Source organism: Hipposideros armiger, unplaced genomic scaffold (genome assembly GCF_001890085.2).
Source record: "Hipposideros armiger isolate ML-2016 unplaced genomic scaffold, ASM189008v1 scaffold_724, whole genome shotgun sequence".
NCBI lineage: Eukaryota > Metazoa > Chordata > Mammalia > Chiroptera > Hipposideridae > Hipposideros > Hipposideros armiger.
The window spans coordinates 742,231-758,686 of record NW_017732074.1 but is presented as its reverse complement, the minus strand read 5'-3'; the positions used below and the strand labels follow the sequence as shown (position 1 = coordinate 758,686).

At 38.4% G+C, this 16,456-nt stretch overlaps 1 protein-coding gene across 1 annotated transcript in view; it reads left to right on the top strand.

The window, feature by feature from the left end:
• The window catches only part of SLC12A6 (solute carrier family 12 member 6), a gene marked incomplete at its 3' end in the record, with an annotated part of 93,621 nt that overhangs the window by 68,359 nt on the left and 8,806 nt on the right, over positions 1 to 16,456 (top strand). The window contains exons 3-15 of the mRNA XM_019627213.1: positions 1,540 to 1,634; positions 2,603 to 2,734; positions 3,883 to 4,029; positions 5,613 to 5,667; positions 6,396 to 6,526; positions 7,264 to 7,505; positions 9,475 to 9,689; positions 10,489 to 10,647; positions 10,827 to 10,925; positions 11,198 to 11,255; positions 13,316 to 13,490; positions 13,787 to 13,905; positions 15,684 to 15,783. Coding sequence (XP_019482758.1) covers positions 1,540 to 1,634; positions 2,603 to 2,734; positions 3,883 to 4,029; positions 5,613 to 5,667; positions 6,396 to 6,526; positions 7,264 to 7,505; positions 9,475 to 9,689; positions 10,489 to 10,647; positions 10,827 to 10,925; positions 11,198 to 11,255; positions 13,316 to 13,490; positions 13,787 to 13,905; positions 15,684 to 15,783 — 1,727 coding nt within the window. The remainder of the gene's footprint in view (positions 1 to 1,539; positions 1,635 to 2,602; positions 2,735 to 3,882; positions 4,030 to 5,612; positions 5,668 to 6,395; positions 6,527 to 7,263; positions 7,506 to 9,474; positions 9,690 to 10,488; positions 10,648 to 10,826; positions 10,926 to 11,197; positions 11,256 to 13,315; positions 13,491 to 13,786; positions 13,906 to 15,683; positions 15,784 to 16,456) is intronic.

Sequence of the window (16,456 nt, the reverse complement as noted above, 5' to 3'; positions counted from 1 at the left end):
ACTTTTAATTTATGAGTTCACCTTTTTTTTTAGTTTATGCCATTTGTTTGTTGAAGAACTCAGATATTTGTCAGGTGGAATTTGCCACATTCTGAGGTTGATGATCACATTTTTGTGGTGGTGTTTTCATGTCCCTCCTCTGTTTTCTGTGAACTGGCAGTTAGATTTAAAGGCTTGATTAGATTTAACTTCTGTTGTTTTAGTCCGGATATATCAAAGGTTGCACAGGATACTTTTCATTGTGTTACATTAGGAGATTGTGTTGCACCACTTTTAGTGATGTTAAGATTGATCTGTGAGTTCCAGATTACCCTGATCCATCTTTTATAAAGTTCTGCCTCAGCCTTTCACCTAATGGTTTTAGCAACCACTGATGGTCATTGGCCTAGATCCATTATTTTACTAGGGGTTGAAAATTGGTGATTTTATTTTATAATGAAGAGATTTTATTTATTTGGTTACCCTGAAATACAGCTGGTATAGGAAAGGAAGGATAACTGCTTGATTCTTTTACATTTATTATTTTTCAGAGTTATATGTTGTTTTTTTAGCAACTCTGCAAAAGTAACCAGATTTTTAAAATATTTTAGATATTTCACATATTTGCATTATTTATTTTTAGTGGTCATGTTATTCTATTTTTAGCCAGTGGGACCCCCTTCAGGTTGGCTCTTCTGTCCTTTGGCATGACCCAGGTATTTTGATAGCTTGTTTCCAATTTCCCAGGCTCAACTCATATATACCTATTTAAGTGTATAGAACTTTAAATTAATTTCTTTAATTTTTATATTTTCTCAATATTTAAAAATTTAAATGACATATGCATGTTTTTAAAATTCTCTTTATTTCTCTTCTACCAGACAATTGTAATTATATAACTTACACAATAAAGAACCAAAGTTAAGGAAGTGCTCAGATAACTTCAACATTATACTGTCTTAGGGAACCCAGTCTCTTTTCTTTTTTTCTTCATATCTGATTCACCCAATTCTTGTGGAGTATGTCTGGTAACATAAAAAGTATGTGGCAAGTGTTTGTACAAAAACAATACTTGGTTAAATGACCTAATGTCATTTGCAAAAGACCAGACAGCCCTGGAGGCAGAAAGTTTTTACTGCCAATATCAACAGCAACAATGTGGAAAGTAGCCCAAGACTAGCACAGTGCTGAGTAGTTAGTTACTCAATAAGTATTTTGGGTTTTTTCATCCTATATTTGGGTGACTTGAAGAGAGCCTACTAGGCTAGAATCCTGAGAATAGTGTTTCCAGAGGTCTTCATATCATTAAGAAAAGGAATGAACCGCCCCCCCCAAAAAAGAAAAAGAAAACGAACGACCCGTTTTTACTTAGAGATTTGTGTTTGCTCTTGTTGAAGAGGGAGCCACATTCTCCACGCACTGCTGATTGAGTGCTACCACTCTCAGATTAAAATTTGATTATGAAAATGGATTCTGTTAATGCAGAGACAACATACAGTTGTTGGTGCTGGTGCTTCTTCAATACCAATAAAAACTAACTTGTTTTACTTTATTTTCCAGATGATGGGCATAAGAGAGCCCGAAATGCATATCTCAATAATTCCAATTATGAAGAAGGAGATGAATATTTTGATAAAAACTTGGCACTCTTTGAGGTAATATTTGGGAGAAAACTAGGGAAGAGATTTCAGGAACAGAGTTTTCAAGATAGCTGTTTTCTACCCCATTTAGTTTTAAAACAGTACAGACTGGATAATCTAATAGCCAATTGTTAAAATATAATACTTATAACTTGTCATTGATTTAGTCTATATGATCTAATTATTGCTTATTAATGGGTAGCCATTAAATCAAATTTCTATGAAGTAAAGAAGAGGAAGTTGACATTACAGGCATATAGAGAACCTTGCTTTTCAATGATTACTTTGGAATTATCTTCTAAGTATAAAGTAGTATATTCTTTAATTCTACGTTTGGGAAGACCATCAATTACCTTCGAACTACTAACCAAAAATCAGTGTAGGAGAGCAGATTGCTGGATTTAGAGGACCTCTTTGTTTTTAGACAGTATGGGCTCTGCACCCCGGTTGTTGTTTGGCTTTGGACAGTGATGTAAGTGCCACATCTTTCAGTGTGCCTATTTTTTAAATGATATTTTCTCTCAGCTTCCTTCAAGTAAAGGTCTGAGGTGAATATTTAGTTCAATTACAGAAGTTTTTCGTTGACCTGTCCATTCTTGATGCTGTAAACAATAACCATAAATGTTAGTAGAATGTTAGTAGCCTAAAGAACGAGCGGGTAGTATGGTTAAAGATCATATCATCAGTGTTCTTTATGAGGTTACTGCTGTCTATAGGGCCAGTACGATTTAGCTTTTACTGTAAAGTTATTGGGAAGAATCATAAAACTTTTCATTTAAGAATTTATAAAGATTTGTGTAGCCCTGATTAAGTGTGATATCTTAATGGGGGAGAAAAACGTCTCATTGATAAATTTTCTTAAAATGTTTACCTGTGAAATATTTTCTCATTTACTTTGCAGTTTTCTGGTAGAGTGGTCATTTTGATGCTTATTTCTAGTGTGTTCTTCATCACTTATTTCTTCCATACTTCTGGTTTTATAGGAAGAGATGGACACCAGACCAAAGGTGTCTTCTCTCCTCAACCGCATGGCCAATTACACTAATTTGACTCAAGGAGCAAAGGAACATGAAGAGGCAGAGAACATCACTGAAGGGAAAAAGAAGCCCACCAAGGTGGGGCCTTAAAAAACAAGGATAAATAAAAAGAGCCCCATATGTAAGAAAGGAGGCAATACCCTGGGATTACTCTATGCTCAATAACTATTGAATGCTTGATACATGCCAGGCACTGTTCTGGGCACTGGGGTTAGCACAAACATTACATACAATGTCCCACTGTCGTGCAGTCTGAATTTTAGTGTGGGGACACAGTCCTGAAGGTGTTTTAACTATGTTAAAATATATACCATGTTAAGTGTTGATAAATGCTCTAAGAAAAATATAAGCAGGGTGAATAGACTGAGACTGGCCAGCAAGGAAGCCAGGGCCGAGGGCATTGCTATGTTACAGAGGTTTGTCAGGGCAAGGCCTTCTTCTGATAGGGTGATGCTTGAGCAGAGACCTAACTACTGTGAGGGAGAGAGTCATGTGATAGCTGGGAAAAGAGCATTCCAGTGAGAGGGAACGACACTTCAAAAGAAGAGTGTCCACACACGTCTGCTGATGCTGTCTGTCTCTTTGTTGTGAAGTTGTTGGGGTTTTCAAAAACCAAATACCAGGTTTTTTCTCAAGATGAAAATATGGAACAATATTACCAGTTAGCTTTCTGGTTGTTAAGGGGTAAAATGACCCTCAGATCTTTACCACCTACATTTACCAACTACTATGAAGAATTTATACCAAATTCTGAATATCAAGCCAGTATTCCATTTTTATTTATTTTTTTTAGCTGAGCCATCTTGCCACCTGTTGGCAGCTCAGTGGCAGCTCAGCTCGGGCCTGGAATCGAACCAGCGACCCTGTTGCTCTTAACCAAATGAGCCACTCGGCCGGCCCCCATTATCCCATTTTTAAATGAAAAGAGAAAACTAAAAGCTTTGAATAACAGAAAATGATAAGTTCTTTAGGTGTACTTAAAAATTTATTTGCCCATGTAAAAACATGTGGGGACCTATGAAACGTAAAAACGTAGCTGTAGGAATTATAAAAGGTATGGGGATAGACATTGTAAGATGGAGATATAATATGTGCCCCTTTTAAGATATTGCTTTGAGATTAATAAGGTAGCTCGGCAGCAAGATTTTATGTAAAAGTAAAGGGATAAAGACATCTCTTTTAGATGACTATGTAATTTTTTCTTTTGTCACCATCTTTGTTTCCAGACTCCCCAAATGGGTACCTTCATGGGTGTCTACCTCCCATGTCTACAAAATATTTTTGGAGTGATACTGTTTCTACGCCTTACATGGGTAGTGGGCACAGCTGGAGTTCTGCAGGCCTTTGCAATTGTCCTTATCTGCTGCTGCTGTGTAAGTCCTGAGGTGTCTCCTGGAACCTTGCGAGCACTCAAGAGTGTATGCACTGGACGTCTTTGGGAATAAAACAAACAATACTTGGCTTCATTTCAACAGGAGAGATTATTTTGATATTAAATTGAAAGGATTTTCGGTTATTTAGTGTCAGTTATTCACTGTTTATATGTATAATGTAATGTACTAGAAATTATAATGGAAGACTTCTACAGGAAGTAGAAGATACAGCCCACAGAGGATTCAGAATACACACCATTTGAGTTTGATAGCACCAAAGTTGTGAACGGAAAATGAGTTAGAAAATGGGATGCGCTGCACCAGTATAGTGTTCAGAAACAAAACTGATTGTTGTTTGGGGGTTAAGAGTATTTGTTTTGTTTTGAAGTCTCATCGGGTATCTCTTCCCCAGAAATTCAGATGTTTTTTCCAGGTCTTCTCTCACCCATACTGAGAACATTTTGATCTTCCTTTAATTTAAACTTCTTTTTATCTATATTTCCCAACCACATATGTCAATTTTATTATAAGTTGATAGATTTTTAAAATTATTTTATTCAATTATCAACTGACCTCTATTCTTTTTTCAATACTTTTTTTAAATTAAATTTATTGGGGTGGCATTGGTTAGTAAAATTATATCGGTTTTAAATGTACATTTCTATAACATCATCATCTATATATTGCATTGTGTGTTTACCACCCATAGTCAGTTCTTCCATCACCATATATTTAATACCCTCTGTGTGCATTGTGCTTAACTGAGTACCGTACAGAGCAGGGTAAGCAGTCGTAGTCCATATCACTAGCAACTTAAAATTAATGGTACCATCTTTTATTTTTTCACTTTCTTAGTTTTGAAACTCCAGGACAATGTTTGGCTCCCTGATTGCCTCTCACATCCAGTCAGCTACCAAGGCCAATCATGTCTCCCTCTGAAATCTCTTACATTCAGCCCTTTCTTTATATTTCCACTTCTACCACTGCAGTCCTTAAACCTCTCACTGAACAACCATAATAGCCTACTACCAAGTCATTCTGCCTCCATCTACTCCCTATCTGCAGTCCATTCTGTACCTTACTACCAGGTAATGTTTTTAAAATACAGTTCTTAATGAGCTCAGAAGTCTTCAGTGGTTTCCTTCTGTACGGAATATTGTTCTTGTTATTGTAGCCAGTCTTTATTCAGCTTCTAATCTGTTTTCCAAGTTGTTTTAACTCTTGGGTTGTCAGAAAAGTCATGATGCATTTTTGCAATGAAAAACATAGAAAAAATACTTCATGACTTTTCCGAGAACCCAATAGGAAACAGGGAGAGATCAGTGGTTCTTAATAGCACCTAACCTACTGATTACGAGGTAGGGGCATGTTAACAGAATACTCCAAGTAGTAGTAGTGTGACTAATGTAATGAGTTGAACCACATCACCTCATTTTCATACCTTAGGTGTGACAGGCAACTCCCTCCATAAAAGTAGATGGAGGTAAATATTTGATAAGGCCTCTGAGGTCCATAAATGGGAAAGTAGTACAGAAATGTCCTTTCCATGCAGTAACCATCTTCTCCCTTCCCTTTCTTTACAGACAATGTTGACTGCCATCTCCATGAGTGCCATTGCGACCAATGGAGTAGTGCCAGGTCAGTAGGCTAAGACTGACTTCAGAGACTGTCAGTGATTACTGTATGTTTATGCTGTAAAGCCAGAGGTGCACACTTCTAAGGAATAGAATGCTATTTAGTCTGTTGGCCATAGATACTAATACAATTTGACTTTAGAATAAATACCTTCATTAAAAATCTCTTTATGTTCTAGGCTAGAATCTTTCATTTCCATTGCATTCTTCGATTCTTTTACTTAGAATATATATATATTTATATTTATATAGTTATTTTTTTCTTAAAATTTTATTGGGGAGCTATGTTTTTCTGGGACACATCAGCCCCAAGTCAAGTAGTTGTCTTCAGTCTAGTTGTGGAAGGTGCAACTCAGTGGCCCATATGAGGATCGAACTGGCAACCTTGGTGTTAGGTGCACTGCACTCTAACCAACTGAGCTAACTGGCCTCCTCATACTTAGAATATATTTTATTGGGCGATTTCATGCCTGTAGTAAATATTCTCTGACATTTTTCTAATAGTGACAAATTGTGCTGCTTCTGTGGAGCATTAGTTGTGCAGTATAGCCTACCATAAAGGTTTCAGCTTTTACTTCGCACTAGCAAATCTACAGTTGATCACATTCATCATTTTCAAAAGCCTGAAACATTTATCCTTCATGCATATTTTTATTCTTCTTATGATTTGTTTATATTCCTCTTTCTAATGTACATTCGTTATCCTGACCACATTCTATTTTTGTCTCTTAGCTGGAGGCTCATACTTTATGATTTCCCGAGCACTGGGCCCAGAGTTTGGTGGGGCTGTTGGCCTCTGCTTTTATCTCGGTACCACATTTGCAGCAGCTATGTATATCCTTGGTGCCATTGAAATTTTTTTGGTGAGTAATGACTTCATTGTGTTTTACAATGTAGAAAACATGGATTTGGATTTATTTTGTTGTTTGATATCAAATCTGAGAGATCAGGTATAGGAGTCAATCAAGTGATTGGCTGTAACAGGCATACCTCGTTTTACTGCACTTCACTATATTGTGTCTCACTATCGCATTTTTCAGACACACATGGGCCTCCTAGTGTGAATAGGAAGCAGAAAGTTTGAGGGCACCCTTTGCTTGCCTACTCCTTTCCCTCCATCCAATCACTACCACCCTACCACCTCAACCAAGAAGTTAAAGTCTCCGGGGAAGACTTGTGCTAATGGGGAAAAAGTGAAATAAAGTTATCTTTTTTGGTATCTTTATCCCAATGAAATAAAATGTTTTTCATTTTTTAATTTATTCACTGGGATATATTTTTTACTATTTACACTAATGACAGCAGAAGTAGGATCCAAGATAATTGTTACATTATTTTATATAATCCTTTGAATAAGTTATAATACATTCCTTGTTTTTTCCATTTGGAAAGATAGATAATCAGAGAATCATGTAGACTTAAAAAAAAATCAATGATATCCCATTTCTGTAGGCATTCTAGGTCCTATGGAATTAGGCTAAGTCCCCAGCCATTTTCTGTCTCAGCTTTGCTTTCCTTTGTGAAGGCAAATGCAAACTACAACATCCTTTTACTTGATTACTTTGAAATTACCTCATTTTCTACTTCTTTTGCTTAACAGGTATATATTGTCCCCCGGGCTGCCATCTTTCGTAGTGATGATGCACTCAAGGAATCAGCAGCCATGCTAAATAACATGCGTGTCTATGGCACAGCCTTCTTGGTCCTCATGGTATTGGTGGTATTCATCGGCGTACGCTATGTGAACAAGTTTGCCTCACTCTTTCTGGCCTGTGTCATTGTGTCCATCTTGGCCATCTATGCTGGAGCCATTAAGTCGTCTTTTGCCCCTCCACACTTCCCGTACGTGTCTGTCTCTCTGATTAACCATTATTACTCGGTAGTCACTGACAATATCTGATGATGTGATCATTTCAAGTCAGAATTTCACAGCCTCTCTGAGATTTTCCTTTTGGATAAGCCCAGTTAGCATCTAGGCAGGAAGCCTCCCAGTAAACTATGTCATGTTGATCCTCTTTCTTATGTTCCAAGCATAGAACTGGCAGCTGTAACCATCATTTGGATATAGATATTGCGGTTTTTCAAAACCCTCTGATAATGATTGTGCGTATTTGAACTATTCATGAAGGGCTTTGCATACAGTATAGTTATTGTCAGCAACCTTTATAAAGTATTTAAATGTTGAATTCCTTTTATTAATGAAAAATCAAGAGAGTCAAATGAAACCTAAACTCCTACCTAAATATTTGTAATTCATTAAATTTTTAATTCCGTTAGTAGCATAATGGACTTCCTACTCCTATAAAATAAAGAAATTAATGTCACATCATTTGGATTTCTATCTATCTGTGTATATTTTATGCCATGAGTAGTGCAGGTGCCTTGAAGGATATTTTTTGAAGTAGTAATGCATTTGTACAGATCTGTGACCACAGGCTCACCTGTTTTCCATTTGACTAGTGGCCTAGGGACTGATCAGTGCTGAGTGTTGTTTGTAACCTTAGTGTAAGGATTGTCTTTGAAATGTCATCTGGATCATCCGGGGGTCGAACTCATGAGTCCTGTGTTGATTTAACCTGATTACAGAAAGGTAGATTTTTCAAGATGAAAAATCAGGTCCATAAGATGACTTGCCCCAAAGTTAATTAATGGCAAGAGCAAGAACACGAACCCTGTGATTTTTCTTACTCCAGTGTTTCTTCCACTATGATAAACGATGTCAGCAATAGATTCCATCATAAATTTTTAGTCTGCTCATCTAGTGGCTGCAAACGAGCCAGAGATTTATTTTAGAGTCATACAAATACTAAGGTTGCATTCTGGCTATTTCTTAACTTGGGAAATTCCATTTTGTCCCCAGTTCTCTGTTGATGCTTCTCTTTTTTTTTTGGTGAATAAAAGGTCATGATGTGTGATATTTTTTTAAAAATATTCCAGCAAAACAAGAATAAAAACCTAGAGGAATGCATGAAACAAGACTGGGAAACACTGAGAGTTGTTGAAGCTGAGTGATGGGCCCATGGTTGCTTATGTATATATGCTATCATTTTGCAGATGTAAAAAGTTGTTTTGTTTCTCTTCAGAGGTATTTTAACTGTGGGTGTATTATTCCTTTGTTCTTATTTATATCTCTGGGTTAAAGAAAAAAATAAAATCAGCAGTGAATATTTGTACTAGCCTTAAATACCCTCACTCCCACTGGGTCTAGGCTTAAATTCAAAAACAGTTTTCTCTTAGGCCACAGAAGTATCTGCTTTTTAATTCTAGCCAAGCTGTCTTCCTCCAAATAGTAGCCAGAAGGTTTGACCTTTGGCATAACATTTTCAAGTGGTTTGTTATGAACATAAGGCTTTTCTAGGCCAAAAATAAAATTAGGGAAATTTTTGTTGTTGTTGTTAGAACAAAAGGACTCTAGAATTCTTTTAGAGCTAACAATAGGTTATAACCTAGAAATTTTGGAAAATGAGTCAGCACGAATTCTATCACTACCATTTACCATCTGTATGACTTCAGGCAGACACTACTTTTATCTCCCTAAAATTCAGTTCCTCCATCCACAAAATCAAAATACTATATACGTATTTTGTGAGATCACTGTAAGGATGAAATTGGCAGAAAATGTAAGTCACCATTTACAGAGCTAGTCAATATTTGTTTCTTTCCCATCCAAGACAGTAGAAACTCTTAGAGATAAGATTTTTTTTTCCTTTACTAACCGATTTATTATTTACTAACCTATTGCTAACCTATCTTCTTTTTTTTTTAATCTTTTTCCCTTGCTTCATCTTTCTCCCTGTGTGTTTTTACTTAGGGTCTGCATGCTGGGTAACCGCACCCTGTCATCAAGACACATTGACGTTTGCTCTAAGACCAAGGAAATTAGCAACATGACAGTGCCGTCCAAGTTATGGGGCTTCTTCTGTAACTCAAGTCAGTTTTTCAATGCCACCTGTGACGAATACTTTGTTCACAATAATGTCACTTCAATCCAGGGCATTCCCGGATTGGCTAGTGGTGTCATTACAGGTAAGTTAGGAGACTTTTGGACACGTTTTTCCTTTTTTCTCTAGGGAAATGGGCTCTGCCATCTTTGGCTCTTCTATAGTTCATCAAGACTCACTGCAGGTGCCACTTGCCCTCTTAAGCTCAGCGTACAGCTCTTAAACCAACATCTTTCTGCTTTTCTGTTAGTGAATTTATCCTTTTTCAGGACTCCCTGCAGTGTTGTCTGCTAAAAATTACCTCCGTTTGAGAGCAGAGCTGAGCAAATCACTTTTTAACCTATGATAATAAAATATTCTTTGTGTTATTGTGAAATTGCTAATGTTCTTCCTGCAGTGACAGCTAGAATGGAACTATTTTAATGTCACCACATCTACATGTGTGTTTTCCTAACTCAGCTAAATTTCTAAATTTCTTTCCTTAAGTGACGTCCGTTTTAACTGTTAGGGCCACAAATTTCTTTGCATGTAAGCAAGTTTACACTAAGGTGTTAGAAACAGCATTGATAACTTAAAAAAAAGGCTTTGCAGGGCATTTGGCATTAGTCAAGGACTTAAGTTTTACTAATTTGCGTTAGTAGACCTAACTGCATTTGTATGTACCATAACATTTTGTCAAATTATATTTGAAAGGGCATTAGTTTTTATTTATGCGTGCTTTATTGTACAATATGTATGTGTATATATGTGTGTGTATATAGAAACAAACATACCTTTAAAAACTATATATATATATTGTCTGACTTAGAAGTTTATTTAGGTAGAAAATTACCAATTATCCTCTTCCCATATTGCTGATTATATCCCCCTTTTTCCCACTGCAGAGAATCTTTGGAGTAATTATCTACCAAAGGGAGAGATCATTGAAAAGCCTTCAGCCAAATCTTCTGATGTTTTAGGCAGCTTAAACCATGAGTATGTCCTTGTTGACATCACCACCTCCTTCACTCTTCTGGTGGGCATCTTCTTTCCCTCTGTCACAGGTAAGCTGTTGGGCTGTTGTCTATTGCAGAAGCTATCAGACCAAACGAGTGAGTTTCTCCAAGAAACAGAATTATAGTCTCAGAGTTCCTAGATTTGCTTCTAGTCTTTGGTGTCAGTATGAATCTCAAAATGTCCAGGAACTCAAGAAGTTAACTTGTTCTTTTTTCCTTTTCTAAAGGTATCATGGCTGGATCAAACAGATCTGGAGATCTGAAAGATGCTCAAAAGTCTATTCCCATTGGCACTATCCTTGCCATCCTGACCACCTCCTTTGTCTGTATCCTTTTCATGGACCCAGCCTGGGTCTTAGTCATGGGAACATCAAGTAGAATTAGGGTGATCAGTATTTTTATTCTGGTAGTAAAGATACCTGCTTTCTACCACCATACTTCTCACCAGGTAATCTACCCCCATCTTTTAAATTCAAGAAAGGATTTATAGAATGAGTGAACTTAACAACTCATTTTATTGATGGAAGAAATATCTGAGCAATGTTTCTGTCTCCTCTCTGATGGTGAACGTCAGTTTCCTTGACTCTCAGTATGTTAGATTTAAGCAACGTTGTCCTTTTTGGCGCCTGTATTGAAGGCGTTGTTCTCAGAGACAAGTGAGTAGTTGATTTCTTTGTGACAATTATGTGCCTGTCTTCCATTATGTCTGATCACCCCACATAGCCCCAAGACAGTTATAAACTTAAAACCCAACCTGAGGTATCTACTTTGACTAACAGTTAGAAAATATATGTACAGTATATAGTTCCCCAAAAGGCTAGTGAATAGTACGGGCCAGTATGTTGTTATAAAATATGTGAGATGTAGTGAATATAGCTTTTCAACATAGAGGTGAATTTGCATGAATAATGAGGACTTCCCTGTACTTTAAGAGCTGTTGGAAAACTAAAACCAAAAGTAAAGGAAGGCAAGTAAAAATAAATAACTTTCAAGTATCTCTAGCATCTCCTCCGTGAAGTATGTATCTGTTGGGCATTCTAAATAAAAGCTTGAAACTTACTTTCTTCATTTCTTTCATGAAGGCTGCTGAGTGTTTTTCCTTTCTTCTCACCTGTGCATATAAAATATATTTTCGAAAGAAATTCCTAGAAAAATCTTTCCCTGAAACCTGCTATATCTCTTCCCATTTCCCCATCTTGGGGACTTAATAACCTTACCATTCACCCCTTTCTCAAAACAGAAATCTATCATCCTAGACTTTTTCTATCAATTCCCTTATCCAGTTAGTTTCTAAGCACTGTCAATTCTACCTTTCACCTTAATTGATCTCATTCTTTCCATTCTTTATCCTTATCATTTTGTACAGGGCCTCAGGATCTTTTGCCTAGATTATTGTAATCATCACCTTTGCAGTTTTACCACCTTCTAATTCTTCTTCCATGCTGCCATCAGAATGATTTTTCTGAAACACAAAATTTGATCGTACAAATCTTCCTGCTTCAGAGCCCTCCAAAGCCCCTAAAGACCCACTAGGGGCTTTCCTAAATGAAAGCTTGAATTAGGGTGATCAGTATTTTTATCCTGGTAGTAAAGATACCTGCTTTCTACCACCATACTTCTCACCAGGTAATCTACCCCCTTCATCTTTAAAAATCCAAGAAAGGATTTATAGAATGAGTGAACTTAACAACTCATTTTACTGATGGAAGAAATATCTGAGTAATGCTTCTGTCTCGTCTCTTTCTGTCTACCTCTTTCTAATCCCATCTCCCACCATTCCCTTATAAACTCTCTCTGCTCCAGCCATAACTCAAAGTTAAATGTGCCTTGTTGTTTCAGATCTCCATCTATCCACACATTTGTTTGTGTGGTTTCCTTTGCTTAGAATGGGTTATAATGACTTATCTTCTAAGACTAGACTAAGTGTCTTCTATCCTGTGAAGCTTTCCCAGACTCATCCCAACACGAGCACTCCTCCCTTTGTTCAACCACCGTATTGAATATACTTTATCATGGCACTTACCATACCGTAGTGCAGCTACTTGTTTTCATAACACTCTCCCCTACTAGAGTGAGTTTTTTGAGGACAGGAACCCTAATATAGGCTTACCTCATTTTATGGCATTTCACTTAATTGCTCTTCACAGATACTGAGTTTCGTTTTGTTTTACAATTTGAAGGTTTATGGCAACCTTGCGTAGACCAACTCTGTCAGCGCCATTTTGTCAACAGCATCTGCTCACTTCATATCTCTTGTGTCACATTTTAGTAATTCTTGCAATATTTCAAACTTTTTCATTATTATATTTGTTATGGTAATCTGTGATCAATGATTTCTAATGTTGCTGTTGTAATTGTTTTGGGGTGCCTCAAGCCATACCCATATAAGACTGTGAACTTAATCGATGAATGTCATGTGTGTTCTGACTGCTCCACTGACCAGCAGTTCCCTCATCTCTTTCCCTCTCCTCAGGCCCCCCATTCCCTGAGACACAACAATATTGAAATTAGGCCAAATGATAACTCTACAGTGGCCTATAAGTGTTCAAGTGAAATGAAGTCACATGTTTCTCACTTTTGTTCAAAAGCTAGAAATGATTAAGCTTAGTGAAGAAGGCATGTTGAAAGCCAAGATAAGCTGAAAGGTAGGCCTCTTGCAGCAAACAGCCTAAAGTTATTTCCAGATTAAATTTCCCGACTCTTATTTCTCTCCCAGGTTTGGGGATGCTGTGAAAGGTAATCTGGTGGTGGGTACCTTGTCTTGGCCGTCCCCGTGGGTGATTGTCATTGGCTCCTTCTTCTCCACCTGTGGGGCTGGACTTCAGAGTCTCACAGGTGCACCGCGGCTCCTGCAGGCTATCGCCAAGGATAACATCATACCCTTCCTGCGAGTGAGTGACCCTTTCCCATGTCCTTCCCCTTTTCCTTAGGTCTTAGGAGAAACAGCATGGTCTTCGTACGCTTAAGAGTTACTAGATCTATATTATGAAGACATCTGAGTTTTAGTGTAAGACTCTAAATTCCTAGTATGAATTTATACGTGAGTTGGGTAAAGGTGTTTAAAAGGTAGCACCATTGCAGCACTGTTATCTTTCCGATGTCTGCAACTGGAGCGTAGAGGAATCAGGGAGCACTGACTCAAACACTCCCCACACTCCTGTGTCTGATATTTCTCTTCTATGTACAGGTTTTTGGTCACAGCAAAGCCAATGGGGAACCTACGTGGGCTTTACTTCTGACTGCGGTCATTGCAGAACTGGGAATCCTGATCGCCTCCCTGGATCTCGTGGCCCCAATTCTCTCCATGTAAGAGCCAGTTACTGGCTTCACTTATTCTTGCTTATGTGATGTGTAATACGTGTTGATTTCCATCAGGCATATAACAGTGGTGATAACAGCAGCGTTAGCCAAGTACAGGTGTAACGTCATCTAAATAATGTAAATCTTCCTGAGAAGTTTCACTTAAGGCTAATTGTCACGGTTTCTCCCCAACTATATAACTTCAAATGTTCTTTGCCTTCATTTCTGATCATCATCAAGAGGTTATAACTTTTACTACTACTATTAGCTTTTATTCACTCAGCTGTGACTTACTGATGGCGTACTACCTACCTGACAGGTGGCAGTATGCTGGGAATACAAAGATGAATAAGGCACAGTCTTAAAGAGTTGATGGTAGATGAAGAAAGTAACGATCCCCGTGTGGGTGATGAATACTGTGGTAAAGGTACACAGTGAGTGCTATAAGTGCCCTTAAGTGAGGCATCAGAATGTACTGAGACTCAAGAAAGGTGTTCTGGGGGCTGGCCGAGCAGCTCAGTTGCTTAAGAGTGTGAGCTCTGAGCAACAGGGTCGACGGTTTGATTCCCAGATGGGCCAGTGACGCTGCACCCAAGCTGAGCTGCTGCTGAGATGCCAACAGGTGGCAGGATGGCTCAGCTGTTGAGAGCACATGCTCCTCACAACAAGGTTGCCACTTCAACTCCCGCATGGGATGGTGGGCTACGGCGCCCCCGCAACTAAGACTGAACACGGCACCTTGAGCTCAGCTGCCCTGAGCTGCCACCAGGAGGCTGGAAGGCTCAGTTATTAGAGCATGCATTCTTAGCAACATGGTTTCTGGTTCAACTCCTGCATGGGATGGTGGGCTACACCCACCCACAACTAAGATTGAACACGGCACCTTGAGCTGACCAGCCATGAGCTGCTGACGGGCAGCCGGATAGTGGCTGGACTTGGAGCTGAGCTAGCTGTGCCCTCCACAACTAAGACTGAAGGACAACAACTTGGCTGTTCCCCTTCCCCAATTCCCCAATAAAATCTGAAAGAAAGAAAGAGAGAGAGGGAGGGAGAGAGGGAGGAAGCGGGGGGAAGAAAGAAAGAAATAGGTGTTCTGGGGGAAGTGACACTTGTATCTTGGAGGAGTGGTTACTTGTTTGCTAAGCAAGAGAGGGTTGAAAGATACTGGGCAGGGGAAGTGTGTGATGGAGTTGAGGGATGAAATAATGCAGCACATCCAAAGAGCTGAAAGCAGTTTGGCTTTGACAGAGTGAAGGGTACGTGCTGGGGAGCAGCACACCAGAGAAGTAGGGAGAGCCAGATCACAAAGGACCTGGAACTTTTACCTGGAAGTGGGGTGTAATCCTTTGAGCACAAAATGATTTTGTTTTAGAATGATCAATTTGGTATACAAGATAGATTACAAGGAAGCTAAAATTGAGCTGGGAGTGCCAGTTGGAAGCTTATTTAATCTGGCAAAGAATCAATGAGAACCTGGACTAAGGCGATAGAGGTGGAGATTTTTAAATATGCAGAACCCATAGGACATGATAAATGAATTGGAACAAGGATGAGTAATGAAGAAGAACACCTGGGTGAGGAGTGGTTGTGTCATCGCTGAAAGAAAACAGAGGAGGGTGAGTAGGTTTGTAGGGAGAAAATTATGTTTCTGTACTTCCTAGTCTTAATCAAAAGCTAGTGAGTTAGATAGAACAAAGGCTTCAAAACAGCAGAGGTCCCAGTTATTTAAAAAAGCCCTTGAAGAATCATTTTACAATAATATTCCTCTTTTTTTATTCTGCCAGGTTTTTTCTCATGTGTTACCTCTTTGTGAACTTGGCTTGTGCCTTGCAAACATTACTTCGAACACCCAACTGGAGACCACGGTTCCGCTACTACCACTGGTAAGCCTAATTTGCTTCTTTTTCCCCATATTCGGAGAGAATCCATCATTGAACTTAGAAAACTAGGACATTCTGTGTTCTTGATACAATTTTTTTTCTTGGCCAGCTTTTTCAACTTTCAATGCTAATCTGAATTCCCAACCTACCACTGTGTTTTTTCATTATTGCTTTCTAATAACTGATAGCACTTACTTGAGAATAAAGATCAAAACTGTGAAATAAATATTTCCATCCTGCTACATTCTTAGGTTGAAACAACCTTCCCGTTGTATATCTCTTTCCCATTTCCCTCTTAGCTAAGCACTGGAGCTCATTGCTTTCTGTCTTTGCTCTCATATTCTCACCAGCTTCATTCTTAAACCTCTTCCTTATGACAGTTTCATTTAGTAGGTAAGAGTGTAAGCTTTGGAGTCAGATGACCTAAGTCCAAATGTCAGCACTACTGTTTCCTAGCTTTGCTACCTTCAACAAAGCACATAACCACAAAAATTTCATCTTACTCATTTGTGAAATAGGACTACTACTATTACCTGTCTCATGAGCTTGTTTTGAGATAATCTGAAGTGCTTAGCACGGTGCCTGGTACATGGTAAAGCTCTCAACGAAATGTTAACTACAGCTGCTGCTGTCATGTTTAAGTCTCCCCAGTCTAAAGGAGCCATCATGTTTTTATC